Source organism: Fukomys damarensis, unplaced genomic scaffold, assembly GCF_012274545.1.
Source record: "Fukomys damarensis isolate Sample0158 unplaced genomic scaffold, DMR_v1.0_HiC HiC_scaffold_25, whole genome shotgun sequence".
Lineage (NCBI taxonomy): Eukaryota > Metazoa > Chordata > Mammalia > Rodentia > Bathyergidae > Fukomys > Fukomys damarensis.
This window is the reverse complement of record NW_022900937.1, coordinates 11,678,045-11,694,957: the sequence shown is the minus strand read 5'-3', so window position 1 is coordinate 11,694,957 and position 16,913 is coordinate 11,678,045. Positions and strand designations below refer to the sequence as shown.

Genomic DNA, 16,913 nt, shown 5'->3' with positions numbered 1-16,913 from the left:
CTGGGCGGCCGGAGCTGGCGGCGCTGCCTCCGCCTCCGGCCATGGTGAGCGCGTGCGTCTCCGGGCGCAGAGGGAATGGTTGCTGGGGTGACTCCTGCGAAGTTACGGTTTAATGGTGCCCAACCGTTTCCTACCCATCTGGTGGCTGCTGGTAATGGGAGTTGATGGGTGGGCGAGAGAGGTTTTGTTTTCCACTGGGCATTTGGTTTTTGCATAAGCGTAATAATTTGCATTTTCATCCCTGATTAGCTTTCTGGTTTGAGTGAGCGTTGGAATTGTAGTGGAGCAGTAAGTTTGCGCTGTAGAAATTAGGAAAACTCTATAGTATATTTAGATTCCTGTTCAATACACTGATGTGTGATATTTAATTATCCACTCGGTATAATCAAAAGTTCTATGTGATTTTGATATCTACTGACTTCCCCCCCGAGAGTTTCTCTTACTCTTTCCTGTAGTTTAATTACTCCTTTCCGAAGTCGCTTTATGAAATAACTGGCAATTCTAATGTCTCGAGGCTTGAGGTTTGCTAATTTTTTTTCATTTCGTTTTTATAAAATAAGTTTAGCTAGATTTTGTAGCATATTAACTTCTCTTTCTAATGTAGGCTATTGAAGAGGAAGGAGGCGATCCAGATAATATTGAATTAACTGTTTCAACTGATACTCCAAACAAGAAACCAACCAAAGGCAAAGGTTGTTACGAGTTATGAACGTATTTTAAAATATATTTTGGTTATATAACTTGCCTCTGCTCTTGTGCCACTTGCCCTGTGTATGTAGTGCTACTCTTTGCTGTTTCCCTCTGGCGCTCTGCCTTCTTGGGTCAAGGAAGAAAAGTTACTCTTGCCAGGCTCTGGGTAACTTCTAGCCCTTGAGATTGGGATGAAGCCGACCAGAAAGCTAGAACAATTCTTTATTGCTTCCGAAAACAGTACAAAGTCGAGTTGTGTAATCTTTCATAGCGTGAATCCTTGAAGAATAAAAATACAGTTTAATACATGTCTACCTTGCCCCACAATTGGCAGAGTATTGATGGAATTCCTCCCAGATCTTTCCCTTGGCTCCTTGCTGTTCTCTGTAATTTATTGAAATTCTGTAACCTTTATGTTTCGTATTTCATTTGACTTGGTGAACATGATTTGCATTTATGTCACAGTATATTCTAAGAATTTTCTGTGAAATTTAAAAGGACCTCATCAGTTTAATCAAGCTAGGGAAAATCCATAATTAATTAGTTTTGAGTTTGCAGCTCTAGGGACATCTAATAACTAAGTTAGACTAGATGTGTTTCTGGAATGTGGAAGTAGCTACATGATTTTAAATGAACATTGGAATTTAGGCATTTTGAAAAATGTGCTAAATGAAGTGTGTATTTGAAAAATTGGAAATTCCTCCCTTCCACCCATAAAGGACAGTGGCAGAGAGAGGGTGGGTGTGATGTATGTGGATCCTAATGGCTTCTGCAGTTTCCATGTGCAGCTTGAGCATCGGCAGCTTTTTTTTTTTGGTACAGGGATCAAACGGGAACTTGGGCTTTCAAGGCAGGTGGCGGCACCACTGAGCTAAATCTCCAGTCCATCTGCAGCATTTTGTGTTGTTAAAATCTTTAATGCTTCATGGGATCCAAGTGATATTACAGCCACCCAATGTTTGGGGTGAGAACTAAATGGTTGATCTCGAAAAGAAGGGGATCAATTTTGACCTTAGGTGGCACGGCTCTCAGAAACAGGTTGCTTCACTATTTTGAGTAAAGTTTGTAGGTGCCAGAGAAAATTCAGAAAAAAGCTAAGAAGCATTTCCTGTTTGAGATGGGATTGGCAGAGATTAAGATGGAGTTTAGAGGAGTAAGGAAATGATTTTGAAAGTTTGTGGTAACACAATAAAACTTTAACTCTATTTTTCATCTTGAGATACTTTCATAGAGCCTTGAGACACATTTCCATGTGTTTAGAAAGCCTCATGCCAGAAATTCCTCTGCTGACAAACCAGAAGTATTTCAAAATGGGGAAGCATAAAAAATTTGCAAATAAGTATATCAGGAATATACCATGTTTTTTTTTTTCCTTGATACTGGGAATCGAACTCAGGTCTTTGCATTTGCAGGGCAGGTGCTGTGCTAAACTGTGTTTCTTGTGTTTTTGATTCATAGCTTTTGTTTTGCACATCGTGCTACTTTTTTTTGTGCCTGGGATTGAACCCTGGACCTTGCACTTGCAAGGCAGGTGGCAGAACCACTGAGCTAAATCCTGGACCCACATTGTGATACTTAGACAGATGCTGTATGTTATCATAGTCCCAAGTTATTGGAGTTGACTGTTAATGATGGTAGTATTTACAATAAGATTTATTTACTTTATTCAGTTCTCACTTTAATCTCTTTTTACATCCCTTTTTCAGTTTTGATTAGAAACTTCTTTTATCTAACCCTTAGAAATAATTTCAGAGCTGGGCATTGTGGCACAGGTCTATAATCTTTGCTCTGGCAAGGCTGAGGCAGGAGGATTAAGAGTTTGAGGCCAGGACTGGGGTTTAGCTCAGTGGTGCTGCTGCCTGCCTTGGAAGTGTAAGGACCAGAGTTTGATCCCTGGTACCCCCCCCAAAAAAAATTTCACAAGGGCTTTAAAAAGAAGAAAATAAATAATTTCAGCAATATAAAAATTAAAGGAATTTTTTATATTCATGTGATTTTTTTTTTTTTTTTTTTTTTTTTTTTTTTTGGTATCAGCAATCGAACTCGGGTCTTTCCACTTATGAGGCAGGCGGAGGCACCACTGAGCTAAATCTACTGTCCTCTTGTGATAATTTTTGAAGAATAACATTTTATCAGTGTAATTTTTCCTTTATATGAATTATGAAAATACTCAAGTTTTATTTCATAACTTTGATATTACAGTGACTTAGTCTTTAGCTAGAAGTGGTAGCATTTATTTGTCTGTAGCAAGCTATTGAGGACTCCATGTTCTTCATTGTAGCTCTAGATTCCTTGAATTCATTGTTCTGAAAATCATGAGTTACGAAGAACTTAATGCACATCTGCAGCTCAGAATCTTGTTTGAATTAATTTACAATTGATACCCCTATGGGTAAGATTATTACTGATTTATTTTGCCTTACAGGTGTTTGAATCCAAGTTGAACCCAGGGTCTTCCACATTCAAGGCAGTTGCTCTACCACAGAGCTCCTGAAGATACCAGCTTCTTCAGATTTTTTTTTTTTTTTTTTTTACAATGTCATTTTCAGCTATTGAGGATACTAAATGTTTGGTTATGCAGACTGTGTTCATATATCTGTATGAATATTTACATATTTTAAGATTTATTTTTCTTAAATCGATTTGTTTGGAATTATGGTGTTGAAAAGTTATATAGACTCACATGTCACTTTATTCTGTATAGAACTAGAGAATGAATTTACCATTTTCTAAGTTTCAGAAACAATATGGTAGCTTGCTTGCTTATTTATTTATTTATTTATTTATTTGATACAGGGTCTCACTGTAGTTTGGGCTGGCCTTGAACTTGCAGCAATCCTACCTCAGCCTCTTGAGTGCTGGGCTTATAGGCGTGTGCCACCATGCCTGGTAAATTTTCACCCTTGTTGCTAAATTACTACATTAAGGTATTTATTTATTTATTAGACAGGGTCTTGTAGTTTAGGCTTGCCTGGAGATGATCCTCCTGCCTCAGCCTCCCCAGTGCTGGGATTACAGGTGTCTGCCACGACACTCAGCATTTTGGACAAATCCTATTTTGTATATTTACCTTAAATAATTTCTCTTTGATCAGGAAATATTTTCTTCAATTGACTTGTTTCCCTTCTTTTAAAAAATTTTGAAATTTTAGTACTTTATCTGTAAGGCTTTTTTAGTTCTGAAATTTAACAATTATATATACCCAAGAGCCAGAAGAGAAATGTTACCTAAAATAGATAAATAAGAAGCAGGAAAGCTCCTAGGCCCTCAGTGTCCAAATGAGCAGGGGGAAAGGAGTGAAGAAGAGGGTGGGAGCAGGCTTGGACATTGGGTAGGTAAAATATGTAACAGCTTGGCGGAAATAGTAATAATTCGTATTTCTAAGGCAGCAAATAAAAGATGTAAAAAAAGCGAGAGAGAAACTTTATAGGTCTGGTAAATTTCTTAGGTGAGACACTGAGCCTGTGAGACACTGAGCCTGTTCTCTGAGAAGATAAATACAGGCTATTTCTTTTTTAAAAAGTGCAAGGGCAAGGCCCTTCGTTTATCGCCAGTACCCAGAAGAAGAAAGAGTAATTGATTATGGGCGAAAGAATCTATGCTGAAGTAGGTTGTAGACTGTTTAAAAATGCAGTTAGAGGCACAGCTTGTAATAAGTGTTGTTACATTATAGTGTGCTCTGGTATTTATAACAACACTTATAAAATCCTTTTGCATATAGTTAGTGTAAGCAAGCAGTTTGTACCTCGGATTAGTTTTCCCTTCTGAGTCTTTCCACAGCCTCTTTGCCAGGAACTTTTTAATGAAAGTAACCTAAATGAAAGCTTTACCCACTGAGATTTACCGTCATTATTTTTTTTCTTTTTGGTATGGGAGATCGGGGATCGAACTCGGGGCTTTGCACTTCTGAGGTAGGTGGTGGCACCACTGAGCCCTGGCCCTACTGTCATTAGTTGGGCGTGTTTAAAGAAAGTAGTTAAACAGGTAGAACTCACTCATCAGCTTGACATTGTAGATTTCACATCTATAATGGTTTATCTAGATTTTCTATCTCTAAAGTCATCTCTAATCTTCAGTAAAAGTTGTGTGGCTTATTAGTACAATGTTCAGAATTGTATTCATAGTGTAGTATTCACTGATATTGAAACTAATTTGCAATAAATGCAAGTTTTAAAAAGGTATAAGATGCTATTTAAAAAACAAGCCTGCATTCGAGAGGCTGAGGCAAGGAGGATCACTGTAAGTTCGAAGCCAGCCTGGGCTACATAGCAAGACCTTGTCTCAAAACAAAAGCAAACAAAAGCCAGGGATTTGGCTCAGTGGCACTGTGCCTGCCTAAGTTCAACCTCTGGTACCGAAAAAGAAACACACAAACACAAATAAGCAAACAGAAAAAAATCTAGCTTTTCTCTATAGAAAAAAGTGTAATTTGAAGTTGCAGGTGTAAATAAGTATCTGATGTATAATTTTTTTCAAGGAAAATACCACAATGTATTTGTATAAATCTTTTCAAATCATGTGTCAGTCAAATAGGACAGTATACTTAACTGAGCAGCTGCATAACGGACATTTCTTGTAGTACAGTTTCACAGTGCCCTTATTCTAGCTTTCTGTTACTTTTTTGAGACAGGGTTTTACTCTGTAGCCCAGGCTGACCTCGAATTCGCAGTAGTCTTCCTCCCTCAGCCTCCCAAGTGCTAGGCTTACAGGCTTGTCCCACTACTTCTGGCTTCATTCTCCATTTTTTAAAACTAGTATATTCAGCCAGAAGTGGTGGCACACACCTCAGAAAACAGCTGCGATATGCTTAGCTTTTGAGGCACAGTGATCAAAACTGTAGTATTGAGGACACTTTCATTTGGGCTTAGAATAGTCATGGATATTTCCTGGGTACCTGGTAGCTGCAAACTTTATGAAGGCCAGGTCATAATTTTTTACTGACCTCCGCTGTTGTAATGGTTAGCCAGAAGCATGGCATAAGCGAGCAAAAAAAAAAAAAAAAATGTGCTCAGAAAATATTTGTTGAATGAATACTGAAAGCCAGTTTGTTGGTTTTCTTAATTGCTTTTCAAAAATGTTCTTTTGTTGTCTACTTTAATTGCGTATTTGTAGGAAGCACATATAGTACATCAAGGATTAATAGTCAGTCTTCCAGTCTCTTGTTTTAATTTGCTTCTCGTAGGCATGCTAGAGTTCTCCATGTGTACCGAGGTATAAAGTGAACTTTTAGGGTGCACAGATCATGAAGTCATCCTTTGATTCCTTACCAGGTGGTCTCTGTATTAGCTTGCTAACCTTTGCTGGAGTATTGTGCAGCCTCAGAACGTCGTCTTCGTTTCAGAGCCAACTCGTTTATTGCTCATTAAAATCATTGTGTCTGTCACCAGAACACTGTTGTACTTCTTTCAGCTGTTTTATTTATTTGTGGTACCGGGGATTGAACTCAGGACCTTATGCTTGCAAGGCAGGCGGTGGAACCACTGAGCTAAATCTCTGGCCCTCGGCTGTTTTATTATAGCAAATAAGGTTGTGAGCCAAGGAGCCTGGTGAGGAAAGAAAGAGTTAATTTCCTTAGTACAGTGCTGTCAGACCTGTGCTTCTTCCACCTCAGTCATCTACTAGGTGATGTTTTACAGTCCAAAGACTTTAAGACTTTATTACTTTTTTTATGAACCCCTGCAAAAATGAAGTGTTTTGAGCAGGAGCTACAGAACAGAAAAAGTTGTTACTAGTTTGTGGCATGAAAAAAATTTTATTTATTTATTTTTGGTACCAGGGATCGAAGTTGGGCCCTTGCGAGGCAGGCAGCAGAACTACTGAACCAAATCCCTGGTGCATGAGAAAAAAAAAATTTAATGTAGAGGCCAAACAATGGCTCAGATTTGGTTATTTTTCTATACTGTTTTTTTTTTTTCCTCCCTCAGTACTAGAGATCGAACTCAAGACCTTGTGCTTGCGAGGCTGGAGTGGTGCCATTGAGCTACATCCCCTGTTCTCTCTTCTTTGAGACTGGGTCTTGCTGTGGTAGTCTAGCCTGGCATTGAACTCGCTCTATACCCCGGGCTGGCCTCAAACTCTTGGCCATCCTCCTACCTCAGCCTCCTGAGTGCTGGAATTACAGCAGTGTGCCGCCAAGCCTGGCTTTTATATATTTTTAGGATTTGTTGTTATATCGAACCAACTCTTTTTCCAATTTAGTGGAATAAAAGGGCTTCTGTGTTGTGCAATTCCAGAAATTAAGTATCCATATCTGCAGTGTGTGAAGTATTATGTGACAGCCATGCTTCCCAGGAATAGAAATTTGTATTATAACCGTCAGTAATGTTTTTTGGATTATAAAGGTGAAATGTGTTTATTTTAAAAATTGGATAATCCAGAAAAATACCAAAATATTGGAAACAGCTTATAACCCATTTTGAGTTTGTCCTAGGGGACACAGAGTTGGCCTCATGCATGTTGTAGGTCTGTGCAGGTGCTCACAGGAGATCATGCTTCAAGAACTTCCTTCAACAGCTAAGGCACAGGTGTGCACCATACACATGGGGTTTTCTTTCTTTTTTGGGGAATCTTGACAAACCATTTATGGGCACAAGGCTACAAAGAACACTCAAAATTCAACAGTAAGGAAACAAACTAGGTGAGTTGGTACAGGCCTGTAGTCCTAGCCACTGGGGAGAATGAGGCAGGAAAATTACTTGAGTCCACGGTTCAAGGACAACCAGAACAACAAAGGAAGGACCCTGGGCCATGTTGAGCCACGTGGGATTTTCTTAAAAGGTACACAGAATTCATACCTTTGAGAGTTTCTCCTCTGTCTATGAATTTGAAAAGAATAACCTTTTTCTTTTTCTCTCATTTAGCATCCTTAGACACATTCAGTCATTCTAGAAGGTAATCTGCACTGCAGTACACCCTGGAACTTTTAGAAATACGGTCCCATAGGGGCTGAGGATTTAGCTCAGTGGCACAAGCACAAGGTCCCAAGTTGGATCCCTGGTGCCAAAAAGAAAAACAAATATGGACCCTAGATTGCTACTTCTCAGAGATTTGGTTTACATTGCTCTCTTGGGGGCATTGGCAGCTGTCTTTTCTAGGTGCTTCCCAGTGACTCCCATATACCTGGGGTAAAGGCCTACTTACCTGTAGACTAGCTTAAACACCTCATTTTCATTCATTTCCACTAGTTAGTTTCCAGTGAGTTACATGTTTTGCAGTTTTCCAAGAACTTCCAGGATACTTTGATTCATGCAGGCATGCTGAGCGTTTAAGCAGGACTTTTTTTTTTTTTTTAATGGATATAAAGGTTAACTGAATAGGAACCCAGTTGTTTTTACTATCTTTCAAAGATCTTGTATATGTGCATGCCAGAAATGTTTATTCTGGCTATCTTGAGATGATACATTTAAGACTTTTTCTTTTTGGTACCCAGCATAGAACTTGGGTCCTTGCACTTGGGCAGCAGGCACTGGAACCACTGAGCTAAATCCCCAGCCCTATTACGCTGTTTTTAAAAAAATACTTCATAGCATATGTGGATATTTAAGGGGTAAAGGTATTTGGCCATAAAGTATTTTGGCAAAATTACTTTTATAAATCACTTTATCAAATTTTATTTATTTATTTTCCAGTATTTTTCAATTTGGAAAAAAAAAAAAGGATCCAGGACTGGGGATTTAGCTCAGTGGTTCCACTGCCTTGCCTTGTAAGTGCAAGGTCCAGAATTTGATCCCCAGTACAAAAAAAAAGAGAGAAAATGACCAGTTTGCCTTGTAGGGGAAATCCAGCTTATGTTGCAAAACTTACTCATACTTCTGAAATACAAAAAGTTCTGAAAACAAAGTTTTTTCTTAAATTTGTTGGCAAAATTGAGGCTGTTTCTAGGCTGGATTTATGATTACTTCTGTGGTACTGTTCTAGAAGCTGCTGGGAGGTTTGACTTAGTAAATGGTGTCTATACTGTCTTAGTCTTCTGAAATCTGCGCATTTTAAGTACTGAGACGTTTTTGGTCCCAAGAGGCTAAGAATTTGTGGCCCTATTTAAGTTATTTTCATAAGGTAGCAGGTGTTTCTAGCATTGTCCACTTTGTTATATACTTTGCCATTTTACTTTAGACCCTACAATCATGCAAAGAATATTTTATTGAATTTTTTGTAATTTCAGACTAGCTACTTGGTAGTTTTAAGATGTGATAGGTTAGGTGAGCTTTCCTTTCTTTTCTGTTGTTTTCAAACTCTCTTTACTACCTAGTTTATTTTATGGATTTGTTTCTCAGCATTGAAGTTACTCTTTTATCTACATTAAATTTCCAGTTATTTCCTGCATCCTGGTCATGCTACCTTTCTTTGGGCCAGGTCACCCTTCTGTGGCAAATCCCAGATTCCTTGAAGGACAGAAGAGGTGAAACTCGTTAAATTGGCTACAGGACTTTTAATAGCACAGGCTTAAACAGAGATAGAAAGGGTTACTAAATGTACAAAAACAAGCCAAAGGTATTGTTGCTTGTTGGAATTTCAGGACAATTTGATTTTTCTCTGTTACCATTCAACCTGTGACATCACAAAAGTTAAAGAGCTGTAGGTGTAGTTGTGGCATCATTAAAGCTAGACGTGTACATTGCTCCTAACAGGATGGAGTTGCACATGATGTTAGTTTGATTTCTATATTACTTTTTTTTTTTTTTGGAGACTGGCCTTATATTCATTATGCATCCCAGGCTGTCCTGGAATTCAAGGTGATCTTCCTGTCTCAGCCTCCCAAGTGCTGGGATCATAGGCATACACCACCACGATAGCTTTTAGCATTTAAAAATGAAAATACATTTGTGTGAGAAGAATGATACTCTTTCATAAAGGAATTTAAAAAACTACTATTTCTAATTCATTTGTGTAAAACAAGCGCAGTTATATATTAGAAAACAACTGAAGAAAGGTATAAAATTATAGAGTTGGGTGTTCCTTTTTCCTTTTCCTTCTTTTTTGGTTTTTTAAGACAGGGTCTCACTACATAGTTGAGACTGACTTGGAACTCACTACGTAGCTGAGGCTGGTCTCGAACTCCCATCGATCCTCCTGCCTCAGCCTCCCGAGTGCTGGGATTACAGGTGTGTGCTACCACGCCCGGCTTTCCTTTTCCTTTTTTTAAAACAAGGTCTCTCTGTATGTACTTCAGGCTGGCCTTGAACTCAAGGCAACATTGCCTCAGCCCCATGTGCTGGGATCATAGGTGTGCACTACTACACCTGGCTTCTTTTTTTAATTTTCATTTTTTCAGTTGTGGCCATGCAACCCAGGGACAGTGTATGGCTGAGCTACATCCCCAGCCCTTTTCGTTTGTGAAGTAGACAGAGTCTTACTAAGTTGCCCGCCCAGTCTGGCCTCTAATGTGATCCTGCTGCCTCAGCCTCCCAAGTGGCTGGGATTATAGGTGTGCAAGTGACCAAATTTGAGTTTTCTTAAACATTGTGTGCCTATCAGGTTATTAATCCAGGTTCAGAACTGTAATGTTTGGAAATCTTGTCCTTGTGGACTGAACCAATAACGATGATAGTGGTTTTGCATTATAGGACCTTTAGAAACAATATGGAACAGTGGAGTACACCTTTCAGCCTTTTCTTCTTCTGCCTCTTGTTGCCTATGTATCTTGGCAAGTTACTGAATCTCTTTGGAGTTCTGTGGCTTTAAATTTTGTAGATGTGGCTTTTGAACCTGTGTTTATAGCAGAAGGGATAATGTGTAAGCACCTGATACATTGAGCTCCTCTAAGATCTAATTGTTTCCAGGAATGAAAAAGGCATGGGTTTAAATTTACTACGTTTGTGATCTTGATAAACAATTTAGCTTTGGTTTTCTCTTTTGTGAAATGGTAATTGTTCCAGAGTAGTTATGAGGATAGAATAAATACATTAATGTATGTAAAGTGTTCCTAGTGCCTGGGCCCTAGAAGCCACTTAAGCATTAGTTACCACTGGTAGTTTTTGTTGCTGAGTTGTAGTGTTTTCCCTGTAAGTACAGTGATGTGAGGGAAATTCACCATGGAGTGTGCATAGTGCCTGCAGTTGGCTGTTAGCGAGGGCTGTCATTGCAAAGATGGTATCTCGAACTGCTTCAGTTAACCACTCCTGAGAGAAACAGTGCCTTTTAAGTGGTCCTAAAATGTAGTGCATAGAATTCAGAAGTGGAATTAAGAGGTCCAGGTTTCCAAGTGTTTTTTTTTTGTTTTTGTTTTTTGGTACCAGGGATTGAACCCAGGACCTTGTGCTTGCCAGGCAGATGGCAGCACCACCTAACTAAATCCCTGGCCTTTTTAAAATGTAAATATATCAATATTTAAACATTTTTTTAATGAGGGGTAGGAAACACTGGAAATTAGTGCAGGTAAAGTCTTACTTACAGATGGATACCATATAGGGAAGCCCAGGATACAATCCTCATTTATATCAGATATAGATCTCATTTAGATAGGTCATGCAGATGTGAACATACTTTGTTTATGTCAGTTTCATGGAATATTGTCTTCATGTATGTATACAGGACAAAATTTCCTGCATAAATACAGTGTGTTTTTCATATACACAAGGATTTCCCTGTACTTTCGGTGCATGCACATCTGAGATGCAGGAGCTTTACAAGTAGCAGATGTGAGAGGGACACACTGCCCAGTCAGGAAAGTGAGTTGCAGACAGCTTTTTGTCCAGAGAGCCCCAGCAGGTTAGGGCCACAACATCCCTCCAGTTCTTAACAGTGAGATTTGGTAGCTTGGAACCCACTATTTAAAGCCTCTTGGCCTTATTTTCTCTTTTTAAAAATTGTGATAACCTGCCCTATGTATGATGGGCTGATGAAATTAGTTATGTCTTTAAAAAATGCATTCTTAATTATAAGTAGTGAATTTTAACATTTGTGAATGATCTGAAGTTCTCCGCAAAACTGCTCTTGTCTAGTGGCATGTTGACAGAAGTGCTCAAGCTGTTTTTTAATAAAAAGTATTTCTTCCAAAAGATAGCATGTTTAATGTTTTAGAAGTGTTGAACTCTTCTGTAATGTGGTAGCAAAATTTAATGAGCTTTTTTTCTTTCATTCAGTGCACTTTATTGGCAAAGGCACCATCCCTCTCCCTCCCTCCCTGTGCGCCTGTCCCTGCCCCTCCTCTTCCTCCTCCTCCTCACACCAAGTTTCCTGTTTCAGACTTCAAGGAAAAATAATCACATTTTGTTTGTTGTACAAAAATTCTCATCTGCACATTGAATTTGATAAAGAGAATGACAATAATTGTAAAAGTAGGGCATGGTGCACTTAAACATCTATATTTTCCCTAAAATGTAAACACCCAACATTCTAATTAGGAAATTCGTGCCACATGCAGCTCTACACTTCATTTTTCATCATCCTCACAAGCTATCAGGTGCAGCTTGAGTAAAAGGAAACTCTCTCCCAGTCTTGTTTTTCACATGCCTGGAAGCACCAGTGGTGTCTTATTTCTTTTTTATCACTCTTGGCTGGGAAGGGCTGTGAACTGGGGTAGGTGAAAGAGCACCTGGGAGGGAGCTAGGGAAAGGAGGACATCCCTTAGCTTTTTAAAAAACATTTACCCCAGTGGCTAAACCCTCTGCCCTAGGGGGTCACTGAAGGTGGGGCCCAGGTAGAAACTTTGTTAGTTCATTAGCCACGGGAAAGAACATTCATTCATGTTTCAAAAAAAAAATGAAAAAGTCCTTTTAAAAAGTTTCAAGTAGTTTTCCAGCAGCTATGTTCTTGTTTTTGTTTTGTACCTGGCATCAAACTTGGGACCTTGCTAAATCCCTGGCGCACCCACCCCCCCTTTGACAGCACTTCTGGTACATTTACAAGGGTTTTTGTTGCTTTTGTTTTTCACGTTGCCAGACTTGAAACCCACAGCCTTGTACATGCGGGCAAACTTCACTACCAAGCCACATTACACAAACATCCCCACACCACGTTGCAAATTTTTAAATAGGGTTTGGTATGTTAGATTAAAGACATGTGCTTTTTAAAAAGCATTGGCTTTGGGGAAAACTTTAAAATGTGAATAGTATTTTTAAGGTTACACTGATTTGCAGAATTTCCAAGATGAAAAGTCTAGACTGGAAGATTTTAACAAAGGTTTTTTTTCCCCTTTTTTTTAGAGAGAGACAGAAAGGTGGAATTAAAGTACAGGCTCAGAAAAGGTAGAGTGTGAGCAAATTCTGTAGTAATTTCAACTTCCTTTAATCAGTTAAATGTATCATTATGTTAAGTGACCAGCTTTTCCACACTGGAGGGCCAGGTGTGACCAGTGATGGCCTGAGGGCAGAGGAGCTGAGGAAGCTTGTTGGGAGGACTGCAGGAAGATGGGAGGGGGAGTGACCCTGGTTTTGCTGGCAGGGATCTGGCTCCAAGGGTGCTTAGGGGAGTTCCTTTGAAAGGTGCTGCTGTTTCTGAGAACACTGCAGACAGAACTGGAGTGACATAGAGACAGAAGTATCATTACGTGAAGTCATTCATTCGAGGTGGTGGGTTCATGTGTAGGCTGATTGTCATATGAGACAGCATGGCCTTGTTTATAAAGTTGTGCCATTTGTTTGTGTAGTCATGGCTAGGCGGTTTACAAGCAGCTGGCATTAACTTTGTCAGATGATTTGGGAGTGAAGAGTGCTATGTCTGTAAACATAGAATGCCTTTTTGCTCTTAAGGTATTTAAATATTGGTTGTTAGCCCATTTTCCTTTTTTTGCAGGTAAAAAACAAGAAGCGGATGAGTTGAGTGGAGATGCTTCTGTGGAAGATGATGCTTTTGTCAAGGTAAAGTGTTAATTACTCAGGTTAAGATGTTTGAGCCTATGATTTTGCACTAATAATTTTTTAATTTGAATACTTTGAAATATGTAGGTTAAATGCTAGAGACTTAGAGAACTGTCAACCTCATTAACTTTTCATTACTGAGAAATATAATAAACGAGTTCTTTAGTAAAATGAAACATAAAGCTAAAGCTAAAAATAATCTGTCAAGGCCTTTAAAATCTGAGACACAAGGGCCAGGGGAACAGCTACAGACAGTTGATATGTTAGTTATTGGACAAGGTGATATCCTGAAGGATATTGATAATTTTTTAATCTGCTCATTGCGCTTAACTTTTGTGCATAATGTATAGGACTCAGATCAATGTAAGACTTTTTAAAATATGGAAATAAGTTACTCTTGTTATTTGGTTAAAGATCAAAGTTCTTCTCTTTAAAAATAGCTAAGTTTTGCTCCAGGCATGATAGTTCAGTCATATAATCCCAGCTTTTGGGAGGCTGAGGCAGGAGGATTGCTGCAAGTGTGAGGCCAGTCTGGGCAATAAAGTGAGTTCAGAACTATCCTGGATTACACAACGAGACCCTGTATCATAAAATCAAAAAAGATAGCTGTTGCCAGCTATTTTTTTGGTTGAGAAGGAAGCAAATAAAAAATGACCAGCCAGAAGAATAAAGTATGTAAATTGGGGCTGTTGCAGTTTTATGTACTATAGATACAAATAAGTTAATTTTAATTATAATTGGTTCTTGTTTTAATGAAATTTACTCTCTATTATGTCTTAAATATTATGGCAGTTGCGGGTATTACTTAAGGAAGATTGTTCCTCACAAATTATGTGCATTTTACCCTCATATATTGCTCTCTGTGCACACTTGGTCTGTACTGTCATATGTCTCTGGGTGCTTGTGTGCTCCTCCAGGAAGTCAGTGCATGTCCCTCCCTCCACCCACCTCTTGCTTCCTTCCCTGCTCCGAACATGCCACACCCCAGTGCTCTTGCTGTGCACCTTTAACTTTGGGGCCAGGCATGGAGAGAAAGATTTAGCTGAGGAACTAACCTTGAAAGCAGATAATTTTAGGAAAGATTTGCCAAGAGATCCATTAAAATTAATGATTTTATGCCTGTAATTGGCTTTTGATTATTAGCTTTTAAGGACTCTTCCATTTTGGTACTCTGGTTATCCTGTAGTCTGTCTTGCATTAGGTATGTTCCTCCATTTTATTCTGTACAGTTGTCTTTTCTAGTAAGTGTATGATTAAGCAAAATTTATCTGTACATTGGAAAAACATTGTGACTTTGTAAAAATCAATTTTCAAATATCTTTGATTTTTTCACTTCATGTTAGTCTTTTTAAATGTTACAAGGAGACTTAACATCTATCCAGAGAATGTTACTGTCTTGCATATGTGCTACAAAGGGTGCTTTTGCATTATTATTAAACGAGTCTTCATAATGCTTAGGAGAGCAAAGAGCAAAAGAATTTTTTAAAGATGTTATTTGAATATATCTTCAGTTTATTTTTATTGTGGAAGTGTCAGCATATGTATTTGATGGAAAGTAAGTGGATTTATTTTCTTTGTCTAATTTTAGAATTTTTGCAATAATGATAGGTAAACATCACCTACTGTCTAAATATTTGAATAGCATAAAAATTATTTCTGCAGATAAATGAGGAGACTGGCTACAGTTGGCAGCTGAGAATAGGTGAAGTTCTCTCTGTGCTTTTCCTTGATCTTTTTTGCGCCTTTCTCACACCATACTCTCACTGCTACTCTCACTGTCACCTCCCACGTCCCCAGTCAGACCTGAGTACTGTGGTCTTCTCGTTTGTCACATCCGAAGAGCCTCTTCCCTCCTCTTTGCCTGCCTCTCTTGCAGAATGCAGCTTCAATGGTTAATAGTCCTGTCCCTGTACTTCGACCTTTCTCATCCAGAAACCTTTTCTTAAAACTGCTAGGACCTGGGTTTTCTGTGGGAATAGTGAAGGAATGTTCATTGGTTTTCAGTCTTTCTCTACAGTCAGCGAAAGAGGAAATTTAAGCAGATCGCTGTGTGTGTGTGCATTGAAGTATCATGTTCACAGACTTAGAAGGGCGCACAGACCTTCCTTCTCAGAGCTCATTTCAAGTGGTGCTTCCCTACCTCGTTCACATTTTGACACAGTGACAGACAAAACACATGCATTTAAATTATTTTTTGTATATTTTTCTCAAGAGCATTGATGCAGCTATTGGGAATTCCTTATTAATTAGAAGTAAATTTTATGTTTTGACATATAAGACTTCTATGGACTTTATAGTTAATTCCAGCTCTGGTACCTAGAGAAATCAAATTGTTTGGGATTATATCTTCTGGAGAGCTCCTAAAATAGATAGTGGTGAATATTGGCTTAGAAAATATTAAATGACTGGAACTTAAGAGTTTATCTCTAATAGATCAATTAGCATGCATTTCATTTTGAGAGAATTGAGAGTTGAGACTCATTGGATATTGGTGTCAGACTCATATGTAAGGTAAATGACTTAATTTTAATTTTGGGTATATCAAAATATCAAATTTGATACATTTAGAGATGTAAGTTACCAAAAACATTTGGTGGATAGCCTACACTATTTTGCCTCTAGTTGTACCAAATTTTCTTACCATTAAAAGGACGGTGAATTGGAGAATCAAGAGGCACATGAACAAGATGAAAGTGACGAAATAAAGGATTCTGAAGAATTTGGTGAAAATGAAGAAGAAAATGCGCATTCCAAGGAGTTACTTTCTGCTGAAGAGAACAAGAAAGCTCATGAATTAATAGAGGCAGAAGCAGTAGAAGATGTAGAAAAAGAGGACATCGAAAGTCAGGTCTTTAGCCAGTTTTGTTAAAACATGACAAAAATAAATTAAGCTTTAAATTATAAAAAGTATTTTTTTAGCTCAATTTGGAAGTCACAGAATTCTTTAAAAATTTAAAAGTTGCTTATAAATTATTCAGAACTCTACCACCTAAGATGACCTTTTGTTTTGCTTATTTCATGTATGTATATTTATATAGTAGTTATACCATAAGTTGCTATTCTGTATTCTACTTTCACATATCATAATGATGTCATAATCCACATGTTATATGTATCATAATTTATTAGATTGCTTTCTATGTGTCTAATGGCCATTGCTGTAGTTTTGTAAATTTAGGTTCCCCCCACCATGCTGTGAATTTATACCAATTTCACTCTGATCTTGCCAGCATTATTTGGTGGTAGGCCCCTCTCCCCGCTATTTTAGAAAACATAGAAAGCCACGTTAATCTTCATTTCTTAGTTTATTATCAAGGGTGAGAAATTAATTTTAAAGCAGTTATTCAAATCTCTTTAAACTATTTGTTCTGCTTTGAAATATGTGAACCCATCTTAACAAAGAGGATTAGGGAAGTCAGTGTTGTT

At 38.3% G+C, this 16,913-nt stretch overlaps 1 protein-coding gene across 3 annotated transcripts in view; it reads left to right on the top strand.

Moving 5' to 3' along the window:
* Window positions 1-97: 97 nt before the first annotated feature.
* Window positions 98-16,913, top strand: part of Sltm (SAFB like transcription modulator) — a 44,535-nt gene continuing 27,719 nt past the window's right edge. For all 3 annotated transcript variants that reach the window (XM_033756000.1, XM_010641256.1, XM_010641255.1), the window contains exons 1-4: window positions 98-151; window positions 605-692; window positions 13,423-13,487; window positions 16,138-16,335. In XM_033756000.1, coding sequence (XP_033611891.1) covers window positions 113-151; window positions 605-692; window positions 13,423-13,487; window positions 16,138-16,335 — 390 coding nt within the window. In that variant the 5' untranslated portion in view covers window positions 98-112. The remainder of the gene's footprint in view (window positions 152-604; window positions 693-13,422; window positions 13,488-16,137; window positions 16,336-16,913) is intronic.